The sequence below is a fragment of the Solanum lycopersicum genome, chromosome 11 (genome assembly GCF_036512215.1).
Source record: "Solanum lycopersicum chromosome 11, SLM_r2.1".
Classification (NCBI taxonomy): Eukaryota; Viridiplantae; Streptophyta; class Magnoliopsida; order Solanales; family Solanaceae; genus Solanum; species Solanum lycopersicum.
This window is the reverse complement of record NC_090810.1, coordinates 55,754,558-55,776,381: the sequence shown is the minus strand read 5'-3', so window position 1 is coordinate 55,776,381 and position 21,824 is coordinate 55,754,558. Positions and strand designations below refer to the sequence as shown.

Below are 21,824 nucleotides of genomic sequence, written 5' to 3'. Positions count from 1 at the left end.
TAAAAACTTTTTAATTGAACAATTTCGTTAGAACCTTAAATCATTTATCACATTCGACAAAAATAAAGGGAACATAATTACTTGACAATTTAAATTAAAATTTTAGATCTATATGAATTTTTTATTTATATTTGCCATTTAGAATTGTTTTCACTTGATGAATTAATAATACATACATCTCTTCACGTTTCTTATTTTTCTTCTTATATTCACATGTTTCTTGCAAGTATTTTATTTATCTTCATAACGTTTGAGATCTTTAAAAGAATAATCTTTTTTAAGGTGTCATAAATTCACAAATTTTAAATATTAGGGTATGAAAAAGAGGCTGATGTTTTAAATGAATATTTTAACATTTAATACATACTATTCCAAATAATTATAGCGGAAGATGGGATCAAGTTGTTATATTTAAAAACTTTTGACTTAAAATTAATAAAACACAAAAAGAAAATATTGTGTATATATCTATATTATTTATATTATATATTACCTTAAAAACATTAACTCCTAATTTGAATGTTAAATTACTATAATATTTCTAACATAGACTGTGATTTTTTTTGATGAGTTATGATTTTTTAAATAAGTTGTGATTTTTTTTTTGAAGGAATATGATTTTTCGATAGTTGTGACTTTTCCAAAGTTGTAACTCTTTCCAATAAGTTGTGACTATTTCTAAGAGTTGACTTTTTCAATAAGTAGATACTTCTTGAAAGATCGTGACTTTTCAGATAAGACGCAGAAAAACATTTGTTCATATTTATTGACTATAAATGAGAGATTTTCTTTCATTTTTCTACCATAATTTTTTTTAATCTTCTACTCTTCTTCTTCTTGCATTTTAATTTTCTTTTTTTGTGAATTTTTAGCTCTGATTGAGTTTGAAGTTTAGCGAAAAATGAGGTACCATTTTTCTGATTAAGTAAGTCGTTCTATCCTAAAAAGGTATATTCCATAACCTCGACTACTGGAGGAAAATATTTTGATGATATAATAATTATATTTTTGCTATGTATATATTAGTATTTGATGTTCCAATATATGAAGTTAACATGATTTAGTCTAAATTCATTTTTTTGTTAGCAATTTCTCTTGTGATGTCGATATATGCTTTTGAATATCTTTTCCAAAATTTAGAGAATTGACACGGTTTGTTTTTGATGCTCAAGACAAAAGAATGATTTTATTTATCAGTGCTACTTATGTGATTTAGACTCTCATGAAGTTTGCTTCAAAATAGTTATACATAAACATTGCCCTTTTGTTTTACTTATTTACTATTTCTTAATATTTCAGTATTTCAGACGCAAAAAAGTTCATATGACTTGTAATAACATCAATTGAAGTTTGCATTGATTTAATTTTTATTATTTATTTAACAGTTAATTTTATGAGATAAATATTTTTATTGATGCAAATATATATTTATATTTGGATAGATATTTGTATTTAAATTAAAGTATTACATGTCACAAATGTATTGTCAAGTTAACAAAATCTTGTAACTTCAAAATACATTATATTAGAAGTTCCAAGTTTTTTTTTAAAAAAAAAAACTCACAACAAATGTGAAAATATGTGAATATATTAAATATAGTTGTTCTCTTTACATGTTCATATGACATCTAAATATCTGGCAAGAAAAAATGCAAATCAAATATGGTCTATAAGGTAATATTAGTGAGATAAGACTAATTACATGATTAAACCTCATCAAATTGAATTAAATATATACATTATTGCATTTAACTAATAAAAAATTTCACTGACCATCTACATAGGTTTGCGTGAATAAGAGATATATATGATGATCCACGTTGAACATTAATAAAAGAATCTGCAATATTATTTTTTGCTAAGCTTATTATTGAAATCTTCACTTAAATATGCAATACTATTTACTATGACATATATATATATATATAGGCCCCACCCGTCCCTTGGCCCCCAAAGGCGTCATGACTCGAGGATCCTCCACCCGCCACCCAAGCACCCGAGGAGTCATGCCTCGAAGACCCCCCCCCTCGAGGCCCCGAGGCGTCATGCCTCGAGGACTCCCCATCGCCCCCAAGTCCCTAAGGTGCTATGCCTCGAGGACACCCCACTCCCCACCCACCCAAGCCCCCGAGGAGTCATGCCTCGAAGACCCCCCACCCCTCGAGGCCCCGAGGCGCCATGCCTCGAGGACTCCCCATCGTCCCCAAGTCCCTGACGTGACATGCCTCGAGGACACCCCACCCAAGGCCCCCAAGGCGTCATGCCTCAAGGACCCCCATCCCCGGCCTTCTGAGACACTATGCCTTGAGGACCCTCCACGTCCGGGCCTTCTGAGACACTATGCCTTGAGGACCCTCCACGTCCGGGCCTTCTGAGACACTATGCCTTGAGGACTCTCCACCCCCGGGCATCTGAGGCGCCATGCCTCGAGGACCCCGCCACCCCTGGGCCCCTGAGGCGCCATGCCCCGAGGCTCCCCCACCCCTGAGCCCCGGTGTCATACCTCGAGGTCCCCTACCCAGGGCCCCCGATGCGCCATGCTTGTAGGAGTTATAATTGAGATTGTTCTATTAGTAGTTGAGAATGATAAAAATAATATAGAAGTTATTGTTTTTCTTGTACTTCTGGTGAAAAAGAGCATTCGATTTTGAACAGACAAATGGACTATCTTGATGGAGGAATGTTGTCCTATCTGTACATACTTCATGCACCATCTTGGTAAGTATTAATGAATGCATTTGAGTTAGCCAGAAAAAAGTAAAAGAAAAAGAATGGAATAACCTCCAAACTAAACTTTCTTCTCTATGTTGGTCAGATTCTTCTCCATTCTTTACCAAAGTTAAATTTTTCCTTTCTTTTTACTGAAATGTGTACATGTCCAATTATTCAAGTAATAACTTCACTGGCATGATGAAACAAAATGTGCAAATATAGCTTTGACAATTACGATAAATGAAGACTACTAATGAATCTGAAAGTCTATAGGAGAAATAGTACTTTCATCAATAGATTAAATTTCAAATACATCATCAAGTTGTAAAATACTTGAAAAATGTAGGCATGATTCATTCACAAGTATCAATTGTACTCAGATTGTAGTGTTTATGTAGGTCACATAAATTTGAAAAAGGTACATATTCAATACAAGTGTAATATAAATCTAAACTTTAAAATTGTGCTTTAATCATACTAACAACCAAGAGTTAATTCTAGTTGCAGTATTTTGCTTGTAGTATTTTAGCTAAATAAATTAGATTGAAACAATTTTAAATCAATAAAATTAGAAATGAGATAAATTACCAAAACTTTTCTTGAAAATAGATAGAAAAATATTTTTAATTTTTGTAAAACAAATTATTTTACCTGATTTGAAATTGAGGAAACTCGAATAATTAATCGGATTGTGGAGATAAAAGTAAATTGTAGACTCGAAGATTCATTATTCTGACACCTCACTTGACAAGATTTTTATCAATTATTAAGTTTATTCAGTTTGTATCAAATTACGATAATGTCAATCTACACTGAATATATTGTTATAAATTAGGTGGAATTAGAATACCCAAAAGAAGAGAAGAATGTATCACCCATTAATATATATAATACAAGGGAATTAGCCTTATCCTTATGGGTACTTTAGTGATAGGTTCTATAAGAATGAGACAATTCTATTTGGTCAAATACCTAGCACATATGCTCCTTTCATTATGACATTTTTGAACAAGTTTTTGGATTACAAGTCTAAAGGTTTTCTTCTTGATGAGATCGATATTGATGATAGTGACGATATTGATAATAGTGACAATTTTGATGCTAGTAATAGTATCGATCGTGACCTTGACACGGAGCTGAAACTGCTAATTAGGATCAATGTGCTAACTGTGGATATGATACCAAAAATAGATAAATTTTATACCACCCTTCAATTCGAATTAGTAAAAGTAATGTCTCCTTACATAATATGGATTCCAGACATTCATGATCTGAATGCGAATGAGTGGAATGACTTATCCCTCGATCCATTAGTGAATCATCTCTCCAGGGACTGTAAAAGATGTTCTACTAGAAATATTTTTGTTATTGCTTCGACTCATATTCCCCAAAAGTGAATTTCGCTCTAATAACTCTGAATAAATTAAATACGTGCATTAAGAAACAAAGACTTGTTAAATCAACCCAAATTCAAAGCCCAAATCCATGAAATTGAACATTGAAAAGTAAGGTCCATAGCCCAATAGAACAAAATTCAAGTGAAAAGAGCTTCCTAAGAACTGGCAACTGCGCGGTTGTGTGCCAAGAGGAAGACAGAAATCACCATCACCATGAGTAGAGAAGAAAAAGAAGAAGATGATATAGTCTGCTTGGATGAATCTTTCTTCATCAATGACGAGTGGGTATCTCTTTTTTTTCTTCTTCTTTTTATGTACATGTACATACAAGTTTGTGCTTTGTTGTATACTGAAATGAGTTTAGTTCACTCTTTGCAGCTACCAGATTACAGATTTTACATTTGGGTCTCATGTTCTTCAGCTTTACTGCCTCCAATCTTCTTCAAGTTAGTCTTTTTTTTTTTTTAACTTTGTATAGTTTGTGAGAACACTAATTGTTGTTGTTTGGGGGTGGGGGATCTTGGATTTCAATCTTGTACACTTCACTGATAATGTAAGAATCAATCTTAGCATTAGTGGAATGGAAAAAAGTTTTCTTTTTTCATTGTTTTATGAGAACAAAGAGAGTGCTTTAATGCAATTTTTACTGAAGTATTTGATTATAATTATATAATAGATTGAATAAAAGAAACAAGTCATGTATCTACTTATGGGTTTTTTAGAAAGTTAAGGAATGTGTGACATTTTTAGACGAAGTGGAAGGACGGCGTACATTCACCCCACTTTGTGGGGTTTCATTGGGTATGTTGTTGTATTCTTTATCGTCATCTTTAGTTGTTGTGTTTCTAATATTGGTGTTTCCTTTGCTTTTGACATTTTTGGAACTTCAATCTTTGTAGACCTTGTAATTTGGATTTTATGTTTCTAGAAGTTTCACCAAAGGGTAATTGAGTATTTGTCAAAGAGTTATGTAGGAAGCTTTGTATGTAGAGGTTGCTTGTATCTATATATTTGAAGGTTGTAGGTAATAGGGAGAGGAGGCTTTCATTGTATTTCTTGATCTTGAGCACTTGCTGTCTTGTTAGGACCTTTCTGGTTCTTAGAGTTGGGGCAATAATGTCCTTAAGCACGAAACATTGCTAGTCTCTCTCTCTACTGCTTTATAGGCAGTGATTGTCTGAGTTTAGTCTAGTGAACTCAACAGATTATTTAAGGTTCTATTTCACCTTTTTAATGACAAAGTCTGGTGAGCAAGATTTCCGACAATGTCAGTTCTTCCATCCATGGAAGTCTAGTCAGAAGGCCTTTACTTTTAGCATCTCAATCCTACAGAACTGAGTATGGCTTAGAGATTATGCTACAGCATAGGTGATTTTCGACTTTGTTGTGCTTAAGTTTTTGTTGGACTTAAGCTTCAATTTGTCGTGGAAATGTTGATCTACGGCTATGGAGCTCACATATTATCCTTCAAAAATGACTGTTCTTAGGGGTGGTGGGGTGCTCTCTTTTCCTCACCTGTATTATTGTTGAGGACTTGTCTCAACCTAATTAACCCCCCTTCTTTTGTTTCTCTGCCACATCAATTTGAAATATCTTACAGTTGTGGTTAGTTGAGTTCTGATAACGTAGTTCAGTCATTTAATATTTAGCAAGCCTATAATATTGAATCACATGATTTCTAAGCAAAGAAAAAAGGGGAAGGAGAGACATACCTGTACTCATGTTCAAATAAAAAGAGATTTCTTTAAAGAATATGATACATCTAGTAAAATATCATCATTGGTTCATTTCTCATTTGTTGGGAAACAAAAAACCATCCTCATTCTTATCTCTACACAGACTACCAAACACTCTCCAAAAAATTAAACTAGCTGAGATCTTAAAATGGAGAGAACTGGAGCAAATGTTGATGTTTTCTAGGTTAGGAAGGCTTGTGTGGCACAAAACGGGAAGGAAGAGGGAGTTATTGAGAATGCTAATTCTATTGTGACATAAAGAATTATCAGGTTGATCTATTACACATGCTTACAGAAATATTTTATGTTTTCTGTCAAAGGGTAGGGGTTGCTTCCTCATTGGGGCCCTCAACTCATCAAAACCAGTGTTATAAGGACTAGCACTACCATAGTTAACAGGATGGGTTAATTAAGGTTAGGAATCTTTGGAACTATAATGACACTATGAGAAACAGCTGTGTATTTGTTGCCATATCCTTTTCTTTCTTTGCAAGCAAAGTTAGTTGGATTTTTTGTACTTTAATCAGTCAAGGAAGTAGTAGCTTCATGGATAGCTCTGTTTCTGCTATGCTTGTTTATCTAAAAACTCAATATTCCTTTTGCTGTCGAAAATTTCTTTAAATACCTGACCTGACCTATTGGAAATCTCACCTTGAGCATAGCTGATATGTGGACGTGTCTAGGCAATATATCATTCTGAGAATGGGCTGCACTGCTGCTGGCCCTCCAAATAATGTGTTTCTCAGCTGTCACTCTTCATTTAGGTAGCTTTCCGGATCTCTTGGCTTCAACTTGATAGATTTTGGATTGATAAGTAATTGAGCATTGAAAAGTCAAGGATGGATGGGCTATCTTACCTTAACTAAGAGAAAAACCTAAGCCTTTTTTAGAAAATGAAGACTACATTGAGAAGCTAACTTAGTTTGGTTCAAGGATTGGTTGCCTCAGTGTATCCATGTGAAACAGATAAGACATGTGTACTGGTATTTCATGTGGATATCTCAAAATGCACTAAAAGTCTGCTAAAAAGTGAACGTGCTAAGCCAAATCTATATTTCACCCAATACTTAATCCTGAGTATAACTTTCTCAAAAGGAAACACTTCTCTTAATGAGGTGAGGGTGGGGGGATATTCTCAAAAGATTGAGAGTCACAGATATAATATAATCCAGTCTGAATATACCAATGATGATATGTAGTTGATGAATGCGTGCTAATAGTTTAGATCTCTCCCATTCCATTTGCAGAATTTTACCTAGCACTGCAAAACCAAATTTTACCAAAAGCTTTTCTTAGTTTGATTTGTTACTTTTAATTCCTCAAATAACTTTTGATGTCCCCATGCTTGCATTAATATTACCTAATGTAATAACTGTAGGCTGACTATCTGTGGAACAGCTGATTTTGATTTGACAGGACAGTTGGTGTGGCCTGGGGCAGTGCTGATGAATGATTATCTTACACAGAATGCTAACATGCTCCAAGGATGTTCTGTCATTGAACTAGGCTCTGGTGTCGGTTAGTATCATTCCCGAAACCACAATCAGTTTTTATATATTAATGTGTCGTCTTCTGTTTGGTCATCATTATTATAATAGTCCCAAATCTGAGAGTTCAATTCGCAATGAAGAAAGAGATGGTTGTTGTCCTCAAGCATTCATTCACACAAAACACGTCTGTTGCAAAGTTGTATACTTCTTCTTTGAAGGTTACTTTGCGTAAGACACGCCCCTTTATACACCAACCAAGAGAAACATTTCACCTTGAGTGATGGTTCTTTTCTTAACTGTTGTGATCTTATTTGGCTGAGATGGAAACTCGAGGAAATCACATGAAAGTCATGTCCAAATTAATGAGATACGAGTAGAAGAAAGACATGGTTTAGAGTCTTAGATAGTACTAGAAGCATAACATGTCCACCTATTATTTCCTTTGAAGTTAAGATAGCAAAATGATATAAGAAAGGGAATTGTTCACATATAAGATCATATTGGGTGCTTGCTTAAGATCTTGATTAACGTACTTGGTCGATGACAATATGCAACCTCAAAAGGATCATTCCATTCTGATGAGAGAGATAAGGAACATACACGGAAGACGAAATGTTCACATATAAGAAAATTCAGCCACATTTTTGAAGTTATAAAGTGGGTAACTGATCTGGCTCCATTATAGCTTTTGTCCCTTTATTCTGATGTGAAATATGTGATGGACCTCATTCTCTTCTTTACTCAAAGCCTGAATCTTTACTTGAACTGGCTTCTACTTTAAAGACTGTCTGGGGCCTAATTGTGTTAAGGTGTTCATTGAGTTCAACATTACCACAAACTTTTGCAAATGTTTTGATATTTTCAGTCGGTATTACTGTATAAGTTGATTCCGAATAAACCTTTATATGTGGATTAGACTATTGGGAGGAAGAACTTCTTTAATAAACCAAGGACAAGATTGAAGTGTGAAAATGAGCAAAGTAAGAGAGACTATGTAACTTAAAGGCCTCTTTTGACGGAAACATGAATTAAGTTCCTAAACTATCACAATAGTAACTTCTAATAACACCGTTTAGTTCCTCTCCAAAGGCAACAATGTGTGTACTTTTTATTTTACGTTCCATATCATTTCTCTGTCTCTATTTTATTTAAGATGAAATTACTAATTAGTTGATTGCATCCTATTTACAGGTATAACTGGAGTACTCTGCAGTAGATTTTGTCGTGGAGTAGTGATGACAGATCATAATGATGAAGTTCTCAAGGCAAGGTTGAGCAATTGAAGTTTGCTGGAGGACTGTGTTGCAAGTTCACCTTCTAATATATTTATGTCATTCCAGATTCTGAAGAAAAACATAAAGCTGCAGGAATCTTCAGATGGTTCTATGTGTTGTACAGGTGTGTGAACAATTGAGGAATCAGATGCCATTTTCGATAAGGTCATGTCTCATTAACTTATCTTTGATGCAGAATTAAAAGCTGAGAAGCTGGAATGGGGAAGCTTTGATCAGCTGAATTGTATATTACAGGAGCACCCAGAAGGATTTGATTTAGTCCTTGGAGCTGACATTTATATCCTAGTTGATTTTTCTCCTACTGCATTAATTGGTTCTCTTTTTGTTATTTGTTGACTTAATTCGAAGCTAACAACATCATGCCAAATTGCCATTTGCCAATTGCCAACCTATGATGAAATAACCCATTCCTCTTTGAGTCTTTGAGGTTGGAAATTGTCTTTCAGATTCGGTGCCATGTATCTGCAAATGTTTTTCAGTAATGAACTAGCTCCTTTCATTCAGTAATATTAAAAAATTCTAATTCATCAGGCCTATAAGATATGAATATCATTCTCTCCTTGGATGTCTTTTAAAGTCAGATAGGTATTCTGGTTCTCTTTCCTTGTCTTGGCACCTGAAGAAACTTGTTGTCAAATCAACTGATCTACATTTGAAGCCTAGTAGCAACTAGATTGTCTTAACTGACAAATGATTGAATTACAGACTTAGTTTTTGTTACTTTATCCTTGTTTGGATGATATCATAGTCTAGAAAGAATAGTGTATCCCTTGACAAGCTTTAAGTTTTCAGCAGGCAAATGTTCCTTTGCTTTTTGATACTGTTGAGCGGCTACTTAGAGATCGTGACCAGAAGAAATGCAAATTTATTTTGGCCTATGTTTCACGAGCAAAAGTGTAAGTGGCCTTCACTGACTTGGTTATTTTGATCATGATTATGTGTTGGTTGCATGATTTTGAAGGACTTTGTTGAATTTGTAGATAACTCCCAAATGTGAAATGATATTCAAGAAATTATTGCTGCAAGTTTCAATGTAGATTTCTCATTGTCTAGAAAATGCATACTAGTATGTGTCCTATCTTATTCAACAAAATTTCAAATAGCATCTGAAAAAAAGTAATGAGTATCTTCCTTTTATTAGTAATAATCCACTCTTAGCTTTTGATGATCAGGTATCAGAATATAATTCATGTGAAATGGTATATCTTCGTTAGGAAGTTTTGATCGCTAGTCTTGTACAGGTTGTTAACCAATGTGTTGGAAGGGGAACTAGTACTATGAAGCAAATCATCCCCGTTTAATTAGATAGATTCTCATTCTCAATAAAAATGCATATTAAGTAGCCAGCAAACAATCTTCTGTCCCATTGATATTGAAACATATAATTGTAATTAAAAGAATTGTAGATGGAGGAGATACTGAAATTTGTTGTGCTTGAACAGGAGAAACAGAATTTGTTGTGCTTGATTCGTAGGATTCTGTAATCAATAACTTTGCTGCATAATTTTTCTTAGCTACCTATCTTGCATGAGTTTCTAGAGCAAATCCTGAACTACTCTTAAGGTTGGGAGGATCATTTAGATATGTTTCCTGCTATTTCAACTAGTTCTATACAATGGTGGACGTGTATCGTCTAGGTGTCCATACTTGACTGCAGAAGTGTTAATCTTGACAAATGTTGACATGTTTCTTGCAACTGTAGTCATTTTCATTTCATTCTTGATGCATTTTTGTTCTGCGTGCCTTAATGCAGCATGGATGCTATGGTCATCAATGAAGCAATTCGGCATGGTCTGCAGATAAATGAAGTTTCTGGGACTCGGCGTATTATCAAGAATCTTGAAGGAGTTATATTTGAGATTACGACTAATCACTAGAGTTGGCAATTGAGAATGGAGTTTCTTCAGCTCCATTTGATTGGAAAACTATACAGTTTAAGGAGCACAGAGAAAATATTACTCTGTTAGCAACGCAAAAAGCTCTAATTGCCATCAAAACTTGGTTTTCTGTATACTTTTGACATTCTAGGCAAACAAAAAATATGCATCAAGTCCTCAAGAATCTTGTAATGTTATCATTTTTCTCTTTATAGCTCTTCTTTTGTCTTTCGGAAACAACTTCCCAACTCCACAAAGGTAAGGGTTACGTTTGCGTATGTTACTCTCTTCAAACCCCACTTGTTGGATTAAATTGAGTATGATGTTGTTGTGATTATAGCTCTTCTTTTGATTTGTTTTCAAACTCTGTTTTGGAGTAAGTCACTTTTGGTATTTTAAGCCTTTTGTTTGGATGGTAGCTTCTATCATTCACTGAGTTATGTATGTTACATTCTTATATCTGCAGCTTCAACCCTTTACTTTTTCAGTAGTTGATGAATAATTTGGTTGAAATAATAAGTTATTTTAGACAGTTCTCTCATATTTCCATTTTCATGATTAACAGTAACAAACTATTCTCCCTAATTATCTAAACACAGTAATTTATCTATTTGAAACTCCTTGAAGACTTGAGTGATTGAGTAACCTTCTGTTCAGAGGTTGCACATTCTTATCATATAAACAATTGGAATAAGTAAAATACAAAAAATGCACAGTAAAGAGGTTAAAAATCAAAATAGACAGGTTCCAGATGAATAAAAATCTTGATCTATCTCTTAATTGATTGATCATGTCATAGTTTTTAGTATACAACAAGCTCTACAATTCAAGACAAGACATAATTTACAAAGGAAAGGGTGTTAGTTTTGACATTCATGATCTAGTTTGAGATTTATCCTGCATCTTTGCTCGGGCGAAAAATACTCCAGCCAAGAGCCCTGCAAAATGCAACAGAGTTTTTTTCTCAATTCCCAAGTCTGGATAAACGAGGGGCGGGGGGATTGCAGCTTAAATGAAGTGCTATGGACAGTAAGTATTCGTATAGCCAACTCCAACTTACTTAGGATTGAGGCGTAATCTTTACTAAAAAAGGTACACCAGGGTAAACAGAAAAGAGTAAGCCCTCACCAAATAATATACTGGCAGAGTTCTCCAGACTTGTTGAAACATGGAAAAGGAAAATACCAGCAACAGAGAGAGGTATCTTATTTAGTGATCCGACAAGACTGCAGAATCCAAAAATTAAAGAAAGATCGAAGAGGGAAATGTTTACATCAGAGTACTCAAAGAAACATGAAATAATGAACTCACATGAAAAGAACCATACCTATAAGTAGTTGCACTTGTTTGATGAAGAAACCACATGGATGTGAAGCTAATTGCTAAGCCCAACAATCCACTAAAGGTTGTCACCAACCAGAAAGCTGGTAATTGTAACAGTGGTCTGCAGATAATGATACATGTAGCAAAATCTTCAATGTGCAATGAAACAGTACTCACTTATGATTAAACAGTAACCAATTGCAACTGAATGAGGGCACGACGATAGTACTAGAAAGCTTCAGAACTTGAGAAGTATCTATCAACTAAATCGAACAAGTTTGAAGGATCTTCTAAAGCCAACTAAAGTAATCAGGATGCCTTTCTATCTCAAGTCTTATAAACTAAATTGACAGAACAGTAACCAGGAATAGGGCATAGGGGTTAAGGTGAGATGCTTACTCTAAGAATATGCATTTTAGCTGTCTCCAGAAAATCGTTAAGCAGAGCGCAAAGAACAAAACTTATGAGGCAAATTAAGGGAGCAATTCTTTTTGAAAAGTACAATCTTCAAAAAGAGAAGCACAAGGGAATTAGTAATTGCACAACTAAAACTGCTTACATATGGGTGGGTAGATGGCTTATGCTCAGCTGGATAAATTTTAAGGAACAACTTAACAGGTAAGGAGAAGCAGATAAAAAATCTGCTATTAGGTTGGCAAAAAGGGCATCACGGTGAAGCACCCCACATTTACACAGGGTCCGGGAACCCTAAGGGGGTGTGGTGTAGACAATCTACCCTAATGTAATCATTAGTGACAGGTTCTACAACTCAAACCCATGACCTATAGGTCATACGGAAACAACTTTACTGTTGCTCCAAGGCTTCCCTTCAAAAATCTACTATTAGGTTAGTTATATTTTATTACATTTTGAGTCTGTGAGGCTATTGTTGTCAATAAATAGAACTGAAGATTAAAAATGACTCCTAGAGACTTGATAAAATACGAAAATCTCCCTCCTCTTTCTTAATCCCCTTCAAATTTGACATAGTTAGCAATTGTTATCAATTATATATGTACTGGTATATTTATGCTTTTTAAACTTTTACAACAATCATTATAGGATTACATTTATAAAGTTGGATTAAGAACATTCAGGCCAACATTGGCTTTCAACTAGACATCAATCCACCAACATTTACCTATTACAGGTTTTAACAATAGGCATGAGGCATGCAATGTGTATGCTCAGAAAAAGGCAACCACTTACGGACGAGATAAATAAAAAATTGAGGAAAACAATTGCTACTTTAAGAAACCAAAACTCACGTTCTAGAAAGATAGTCCATCTCGTTGAATAATAATATAAGCAAAATGCCCAAAGGCAGTGAAAGGGTGTTATTTAACAGGACCATGGAGAATTCATCAAGGTTCCCCGATTTAGTCACTTGCTTGGCCGTGTCCATGACCCTGCGAAGAGTCAACTGCACCAGAAGATAAATAAATAAAAGATAAAAATTAAGCATTAGCATGGGAATCAGGTCATCATATTGAAGAAGATGTACCCATAAAGAAGAAATTTTCAAGTGACTAATTAGAACATCAAATTAAATGTAACCTAAAAAAAACAGGATATGAAGCTCAATACAGAACAACTGCTGCTTATTCCCATGATTAATGCCAAAAGGAATTGAAGGTGTTATAAAGCAATCAAGCCAAAGTCAAGTTCTCGACATTTTGAGCTCGACTGGAACATTGAATAACCGAGTTCTATCTCACTGGAATAAGGGACAAGTACACAATCAAACTAGGCTTGAATTCAGCAAAGCTCAAGTTCGAGTCGCAATCGAGCTCAAGTTTATATTTATTAGAGAAATTTATATTTTCGAATAAATGCATTTTAAAAGTTTAGCTGCGAACATTAAATATAATTTACCTAGATTGTAACACTAAATCTTTATAACTGAATAACAAGAAAATTGTATTTTGAATAGTCAAAATATATTACCACAAACCTATTTTATGTAATTACATATATTTAAAAAAGACAAGTTAATAATGCATTTGACCATTAAGAAACTGAGCTCAAGCTTTGGCTCTTGAGTGTACAAGTTCAAATGGCCTTCATCTCGATGGGTGTATCACATGAACAACTTCCGCAATCCGCACCTTCCTTGAATAGAATAATAATCAGTTCTCAATTCTGATATTATAGAAGATAACCATTAAGGAGCTTTGAAGTTGATTCTCAGAGACGGGAACAGAACTATACTAAACTATTCTTACTAAAATCTGTCAGCATATGTCTTAAGACTTCAGAAATGTCCAAATAGGAACTTAGGTTTGCAACTTGAGCAGTTTGTTGCAAACTGTCAACATTAGATCTTCCAGTACAAGATTATGAATTAATCATTCAGACCATATGAAATAAACGCTAGCTTGTATCATGTTAACTGTAAAAGCACCAGTCTCTAAGATCAGACTCGGATCCTTACTCTTTTTTTTGTCAATAAGTATTTCTTTTTTCTTCTTATAAGGAGGGACCTGCTCATCCCAGTTAGCAAAGATTAGCTGTTTTCACCAGTAGGTTACGTGTAAATTTTGACATTACAAGATCAAGACTGTATCAACTATCATCAATTTAGTTTCATATTGAAAATACATAAAAAGGTTTGTAATATTTTTTGTTTTGATATGGTAACAATGAAGTATTATGGTAATTTGGTTAACTGTACAACATTTTCAGCATTTAAAGTTTACAAGCCGAAAGACTTTTTCTAGTAAGAATTCAACGAGACACGTTATCTATTAATGGACATCCAAGGGGGAGTCCGTGTCCACATGCACTAGTATATGGTGGATGTCCATGTCCATTTGCACTAGCTCACTTGGATCCAAGTTACTTGATACTTATAAATAACTTACATTGTATATGGAAATATACACAAGAATATTGGAAGAAAGTTACTACTACTCTCTCTCTTTCTTCGTGCTATTTAATTTTAGTATACAGTCTATGTTTCATAACATATGTATTTATTTTTTCCTTTGCGCCTTTTCTAATTAAAAACCATGCTTTATTTGCGCTTAAAACCCCAATAGACGCTAGAGTTCTTTTGCATTATTTGCTTCATTTTTTTGTTTGCTATCCGGTCTCCAGTGCCTGTATTGGAGCTGCGACTAAATCGGAATCGCGCACTGCAGGATCCATTAGGGGTGACGCTCCCAACAGGATTTCCTTCATACCCAGGGCTCTAACCCGGAACCTCTGATTAAGGATGGAACACTCACACCACTGCACCACAACCCATGTTGGTGAGCTTTTTGCTTTCGATAATACTGGAATTAGGCAAGAACTTTTTGACTCAAGCATGAAATAGTTGGAAAACAAGATCTAATTCTTGATGATCTAGGTCAATGTTATGGTGGACACAGAAAAACAGTATTATATGTACTCTGCAATGGATATGTCCAATTCTATTATAATATCTTGGCGCCTTTACTGCTGCCGGCAAAGGTCATCATCTTTGACAGATGTTTAGGCAGTTTATTCACTTTTGTCCTTTGTTTTGAGTAGTATCCAAGCCACAGGTCTACTGGAAACAGCCTTAATGCCTTCCAACATAAGGGTAAGGTCTGCACACACATATCCTTCCCAAACCCCACTTGTGGGACTACACTGGATATGTTGTTGTATGATTAAGCTATATCTTCTATCCTAAGTTCATATGTCTGACAACTATAACGAAAATCATGAATTTTACAAAGATAATATTCCCAGAAGAAACAAATGCCAGATAAAATAGCACCCAGAAAAAGAAACACAATGAGAAAAAGACGTACTTACAGAATATGATGCTGTCAAGAAACAATTAATAATCTGCCATGTATAACCAATGGCATGAAAAGAAAGATCTGTAATTCCTCCAGTAACTGCTGAAATAATCTGCAGAACACAACTTAAGTGTAAGTAACTGCTGAAATAATCCGCAAACACAACTTAAGTGTGACATCTCTACAACTGTCATCTCATAAATGAATAATATTTCAAATTTAGTTCTATATATGCAACTCTAGTCAAATGACGTAAGTCTTGATAAATTTAGGGTTCATGACCAACTTCCAAATACTTTTGTATTATATCACAAAACTACTCATATCACTAGTTAATAGAAAGTACCACTGTTATAAGAAGTAATGCACTAAAACAAAGATGATACTATTCCTTACCATAAGTTGCATTTTCTCTCAATTACATCTTATACCACTTGGTCACCGCATGGAATTCATTATGTCTTTGACTGAGGACTGGGTTACTAGCGAATACCCTGAGTAGTGTCTACTGAAAAATCATTACGTGCTATAAACTCTTATTGTGACAGGAAACGTAAAAAAGAATGCTAATGTAAGTTCTGGAATACAAAGCAACGAAACATATCTTTAACAAATTACTTTATATGAGCACGGGGATGAAAGAGGCTAGAATCACTGCAATAATATCAAAAGCAATATAGCGTAGCATTTGCTTGACCTGTAACACTTCGTATTTACATACTTTTAAGCTACTAGCATACCATCAGAAAAAGTGCAGTCCAAACTTTGTTATCGTGCGTTTTGTTGAATAAATACATCTCACCAACAGCAGTTATCACATTAGTGACATTCTTTAGGACAGTGACCATAGCAACGTTGATGTACTTTAGACTGCAGGAAATAACACAATTATAAGTAATTCAGCCAAGTCATAGAATCACAGCTTTAAATATTAAACATTAAAGTAGATTCTATGCTAAAAAAATCTTTAATCTGCAGTATCGTATGGATATAAAATGCCAGAGTACTGAAATTGGTAATGAAAATGGTAAAGCAGAAAGAACACAAATAGCTGTACTTAAAACTAAAATACATTTGTTTAATATATAATTTTAATGATTTTGTACCCTTTTCTACTTTTGACATGTAGTGTAATCAAATTCTAAGTGTTCATGAATCATGACCTACATCATAAGCATCTTTTGTTTCATCTTAAGTAAACTCAGCAGGGTAGAGCCAAAGAGTTGCTCCGTATTGATGTGTGGAAGGCCAAGGCCAAAGAAAAAGGAGACATTTTATTGTAAATGTTATTGCCTACAAGTCAAGTTCCAAGAGGCATGTAATGATGATGAGCATGTCCACCTTTAATTTCATCAGTCCAGGCGTACTCCTCTAAGTGGCTCCAAAAATAGTCTCTTCTATTGTTTGATATCTTTGGAAAAAAGGGAACACCAGACTGAGTTAAAAAATCTTCTACACGAATCAAGTTCACAAGTTTGATAAGGATGACTCTTTTACTGATAATTTTTTTTAAAAATATTCCAAAAAGGTGAACTTAACAGCATTTACTGAATGAAATCTATATTCAGAATTTCTTACTCAGCAAAAGACAAGGTCAACAAGTAATTATGAGACAAAGATTAACCATTAAGATATATGCCTCTAGTTCTAAAGCTTATTCCAGAGAATTCACATTTCCATTTTGTTTCTATTTCATCAAATTAGACAAAAATTTCCTTCTATTTTGGATCAAGAACCGTCCCACAAATAAAGCAACCATTTGAACACCTAGCGTGGCCTTAAAATTTGAAGTAGTAAAACTAACACTTGCATGAAGGTTTGAACCAGATATCTGTTACTCCCAATAAATATAGTCTTGCATAAAGGCCCAGCTGAACTCGATCACACCGAAAAACTGATCTCAGAGAACTGTGCATCCAACAATAATAGGTGCAATGCATGACTTCTGCAACCAGCAGTAAATAAAACAATAGGCACATTCAAATAATTAAATTCATGGCACGACAAACATGAAGAGGGGGTATCTTTTACCTGAACATACTTGTTATAAGCATCCCAACAAATATAACATTAACAGGCAACCAGACTCTGACTAGCCTCCAAGTGAGTGGTTCAGTAGAAATTATCCCAAAAACTCTCAACGAAGAAACCACCACCACTGAGACAAAATTCTGAATAAAGGTTCAACAATTATTTGTCATTACTCTACCTCTATACCTTGATAAGCTCAAAAATATAACAAAGACTGGGTAGTACCTGATAGACCATCAATGATATCCCCGCATTAAAGTCATAGCTGGAAAGTACATACTTATTCACTAATATCATGCTACAGGAAGAAATACAATAAGCGATTCCAGATAGCAAGGCCTTGTTGTGTACTGTGAAACCTTTATTGCTGCGTACTGACTTCTCTATGTCTTTCTCCAACATCCCATTTTCCAAATCTTCGTCGTTTCTATTTGCAGCTTTCATGGATAAAGATCTGAAGGCAATCACAAACAAATAACATCACACAGTAACTTTTAAAATTCCTTCTCATTGGCGTGCCCATTATTTTTAGATGATCTGCTAGAGACATGCTGAGTCAAAAACTAGTGACATGATCATGAAAAACAAACAACATACGGATAAAACCAACGGCAACTACCTAATAGAGTCCCTAGTACTGCAAAAAAGAAACTCACATTAAGGAGAAAACCTAGTCATCATTAAGCTGTAATTCAGAGACACAACATATACTTAAGCATATAGAATGGACCATTTAGAATCTGCAGATTGGATGAGAGCTAAAAACAACATGAAAATGTTTTCCCCACTATCCTCTTTCCACCAAAAGAAAAAAGAGAGAATAGAAAGATACTTGAACTCTTATTTCCACTTCAAGTCCTGCAAAATATTATTCTATTTCTCTCGGCAATCTGTTACTGACCAAAAATGCTTTAATAAAGCAACAATGCTGGTAAACATATACTCCTTCCGTTCCATTTTATGTGTCACCTTTCGGATTTCAGGAGTCAAATAAGTCTATCTTTGACCGTAAATTTTTCATAGATCTTTTAAACATTTTGATTTATCAATTATTGTGACTCATAGTACTTTTTACGTAGTTTACAAATATATAAATTTCATTTAAAACAATTTGAAGATTCTATACGTAAATTTTCGGTCAAACTTAAATTGTTTGACTCTCACAACATAAAAGGTGTCATATAAATTGGGACAGTGAGAGTATTTAAAAGTTAAGTTAGAACCACAAAAGAACATACTGCAATGTACATTCTGTAGAAACACAGAATAAACCATTACATTTTTTTTTAATGTGTGACCATCTCATCTAAGAGCCTAAGTGTTAGACCGAACACACATTTAATTACTTAATTATGACTCAAAACGCCTCTCATCTGCAGACCCTTTTCATGGTCCCAGTTCGTGGAAATTGTTTTTGATAATAATGGGTGATGGGGATACTCGAATCCAGAATCTCTTGTCTTGTCTACTTTGATACCATATTGTAGTGTGTGCCCATCTCATCTTAAAGCATAAGTTGTTAGAGAGAACACACATTTGATTACTTAATTATGCTTCCACACATTTATAATTGCAAACATTGATTGAAGAAAAACAGGCTAAGAGAACCGAATGCAAACATTAAGACATGCAGTTCCTTAGGCAATTTATACACATGAAGTTACTAGGAAACATATTAGTAAAAGCTCCAATTCAACATCCAGCAATTCAAGAACATAATGCAAAATGAAGACTTGTATACAAAGTAGAAAACAATGTTTGCAGCCACCACTGCAAGGAAGAAGGAAAAGATACACGATCTTTGCAAGGTGATGCACGAGGTAGAAGGACTATAGTTCCAATAATTTGAAGCCTATGTATATCGACATATAAAAAATATAAATCTTCATGTAGTAGGTATGTTGTAAAATCAGTTGAAACTCCAAGAGACCTAGAGAAAGTAGCAGCTATCTTATCTGTTAAATTACTACCAAGTTGATATGAAATGTATTAGCACTAAACAGTATTAACAGCTCCACCAACAAGAAATTAACTTATCACGAAGGATCATTAACAAGCTCCCTCAACAAGAAATAAACCCCTTTAAGTTTTAAGGATGAGGATGAAAGACAGTCGAAATGTAGACAAAGGAAGATAACAATGGCATCAGTTGAGTGTACCTGTTCACTACTTCTCCTCTGAAAGATTTGGAGACCTGATCCAGCAAAATTGGTTGATGAGCTAAGTTCCTATCCCCGCCTTGGCTACTATTTTTAGTGTCCTCTATAAGAACCCTTTCCAAAACTGGATCAGGAGCATCCAGAGAGGCAGCCACGGGTAAGCTTCTTCAATTAAAAAGAAAATGATCAAATCTATGAGCTTCAATAAAGTGGCAGAGAGAGCTGCAACTTAGACATCAACCATAAGAATTCATCATACACGAAGCATAAAATATTGGATACGCAGATCTAGACCATAAATATCATAATGCGACCTTAAAATTAAATTCAGTGAGATTTAAAATGAAGGGAACTAAGATTAACTTCCTTTGTTACTGAGATTTATTGAAACAGAACCCAGAGTGCACTATTCCAGCCAATAACGTTCCTAAACATCAGCCAAAACAATGAAAGGTCCATGCTAAACTTCGAATCAGGAAATGGTTGCTTAGCCCCAATATATGTACAATTTCAGTCGACTAATTAACCACATAAATTTTAACACTATCTACCATTTATTAGCACGAAAGCGATGCAGCAAACATATGCTCAAACTCTAACAACCAACTTACTCAACCAAGTTAAAGGAAAATGAAGCCAAAAGATTTCTGTTGCCTTATTTCCTGCTTCACAAATTAGACTCAAACTAAAAACTTACTAAAGAATTTCTTTGACATTCAAACAAGCAAAATGGTACAACCCTTTTTTCCCCTCAGCTGAATATGATGCAACACAAACAGTGATATAACAGACAGAAAATCACACAATGGCAATTAATTTTCCTTCTCAAAATTTGTTCTTTTTTTTTCTTGCAACTGATATTATGCATCAATCATCTCAAATATACAGCCAGACCAAGAAAGAATCAAAAGGGTAAAATTGAATCATTAATGGGTAAAAAAGATACAATCTTTCTTGCATAGTTTGTCACAACAATATGATAGAAAGAACAAGAACAAGGGTCTTCTAATTTATCAATCAAGAACCAAGAAAAAGTCAAGAAAGTAAGAATCTTTAAGGGAAAAAAAGAAAAATAAAATTGACCCATTATGAAATTATACACATACATGATATATCTGAAGACACAAAGACAGAAGAGTCACTCAGTTACCTTGGATTCATCCAAACAAAGGTTTGTCAACTCCTCAATTTGTATGAAAATGGAACAAAAACACATATGATTTAAAATAATAACTTTTACAATATGTATTTCTTTATTTGCAAAAGAGAAGAGCTCTTAAATATATGAATGTATATTGTTTGTTTAAATCTCCAAATGGGCACCAAAAGTTGGCTAAGAGAGGAAATATCTCTGTTTTTTACTACTCCCTCCTCCGTAAACTATTATTTGTTATAGTTTCTATTTTTAGGATTAAATTTTAAGAACTTTAATTAATATTTAAAGATACATCTTTTATCATATTGATATGCAAAAAAATATATCTTTTAGTACTTTTCATGTAATTTTTGAATATATAATTATTATTTTTTGAATAAAATATTAAAAGTAATATAATATAATTTGACTTTGAAATTAGTCAAATTAACTTTCGAAAATACAACATGACAAATAAAAATGGACGGAAAGAATAAGAAATGTGTCACTTATATCATTAAACGATGCCGTTTGTTATGTCACATTTAGGTATTACACCAATGAAAAGGGATGTTTGGGAAAGAGTCAAAAGAGCCAAGTTTGAAAGTCAACATTTCAAAGCCCCCCACTTGATTGTCCCATATAAATTGTTTACATTGTCATAAAATATTTGTTAATTTATAAAATTAAAGATAGGATTAACTAAACTTGTATCATTTTAACTTTACATATAGTTCATTTTGAAAGTGTCTATAAAGTTGTAAAGTTATTAAAAATAATAATTAAATCAGTAAAACTATCCTTTTTATTTATGACAACTAATATGGAACGAAATAAGAATTTGTTTCAAGGCTTTTGATACGAACGAAAATGTTTTTTTTTTCAAAAAAATGTGA

General features: G+C 34.0%; 2 protein-coding genes across 16 annotated transcripts; one reads left to right on the top strand and one right to left on the bottom strand.

Annotated features, from left to right (window-relative positions):
• Positions 1-4,232: 4,232 nt before the first annotated feature.
• LOC101263573 (uncharacterized) lies at positions 4,233-10,966 on the top strand. The gene is made up of 8 exons (XM_004250854.5): positions 4,233-4,390; positions 4,488-4,555; positions 7,244-7,363; positions 8,527-8,600; positions 8,676-8,733; positions 8,806-8,907; positions 9,415-9,526; positions 10,384-10,966. The coding sequence occupies exons 1-8, from the start codon at positions 4,323-4,325 to the stop codon at positions 10,505-10,507; spliced, it is 726 nt and encodes a 241-aa protein (XP_004250902.1). The 5' UTR covers positions 4,233-4,322; the 3' UTR covers positions 10,508-10,966.
• Positions 10,967-11,259: 293 nt separating this feature from the next.
• LOC101263276 (GDP-mannose transporter GONST1) lies at positions 11,260-21,148 on the bottom strand. 15 transcript variants are annotated; one of them, XM_069291183.1, is made up of 11 exons: positions 20,944-21,098; positions 19,794-19,958; positions 17,860-18,088; positions 17,635-17,774; positions 17,408-17,548; positions 16,344-16,473; positions 15,617-15,715; positions 13,099-13,253; positions 11,835-11,951; positions 11,636-11,733; positions 11,260-11,445 (listed from the first exon to the last, which is right to left on the bottom strand). In XM_069291183.1, the coding sequence occupies exons 5-11, from the start codon at positions 17,413-17,415 to the stop codon at positions 11,381-11,383; spliced, it is 672 nt and encodes a 223-aa protein (XP_069147284.1). In that variant the 5' UTR covers positions 17,416-17,548; positions 17,635-17,774; positions 17,860-18,088; positions 19,794-19,958; positions 20,944-21,098; the 3' UTR covers positions 11,260-11,380. The 15 variants fall into 15 exon arrangements, with proteins under 15 accessions (XP_069147284.1, XP_069147285.1, XP_069147290.1 ...); XM_069291184.1 differs by having other exon boundaries at positions 19,794-19,955; XM_069291189.1 differs by having other exon boundaries at positions 17,645-17,774; positions 19,794-19,955; positions 20,944-21,048.
• Between the last annotated feature and the right edge of the window lie 676 nt (positions 21,149-21,824).

Excerpts from the sequence above, each read along its gene's own strand:
- LOC101263573 (XM_004250854.5), top strand. The coding sequence starts at position 4,323 with ATGAGTAGAGAAGAAAAAGAAGAAGATGATATAGTCTGCTTGGATGAA. Across the intron at positions 4,391-4,487 it reads TCTTTCTTCATCAATGACGA|CTACCAGATTACAGATTTTA; the intron begins GTGGGTATCTCT and ends CACTCTTTGCAG. Across the intron at positions 9,527-10,383 it reads TATGTTTCACGAGCAAAAGT|CATGGATGCTATGGTCATCA; the intron begins GTAAGTGGCCTT and ends GCCTTAATGCAG.
- LOC101263276 (XM_004250853.5), bottom strand. Across the intron at positions 18,089-19,793 it reads AGAGGAGAAGTAGTGAACAG|ATCTTTATCCATGAAAGCTG; the intron begins GTACACTCAACT and ends GATTGCCTTCAG. Across the intron at positions 13,254-15,616 it reads TCTTGACAGCATCATATTCT|TTGACTCTTCGCAGGGTCAT; the intron begins GTAAGTACGTCT and ends CTTCTGGTGCAG.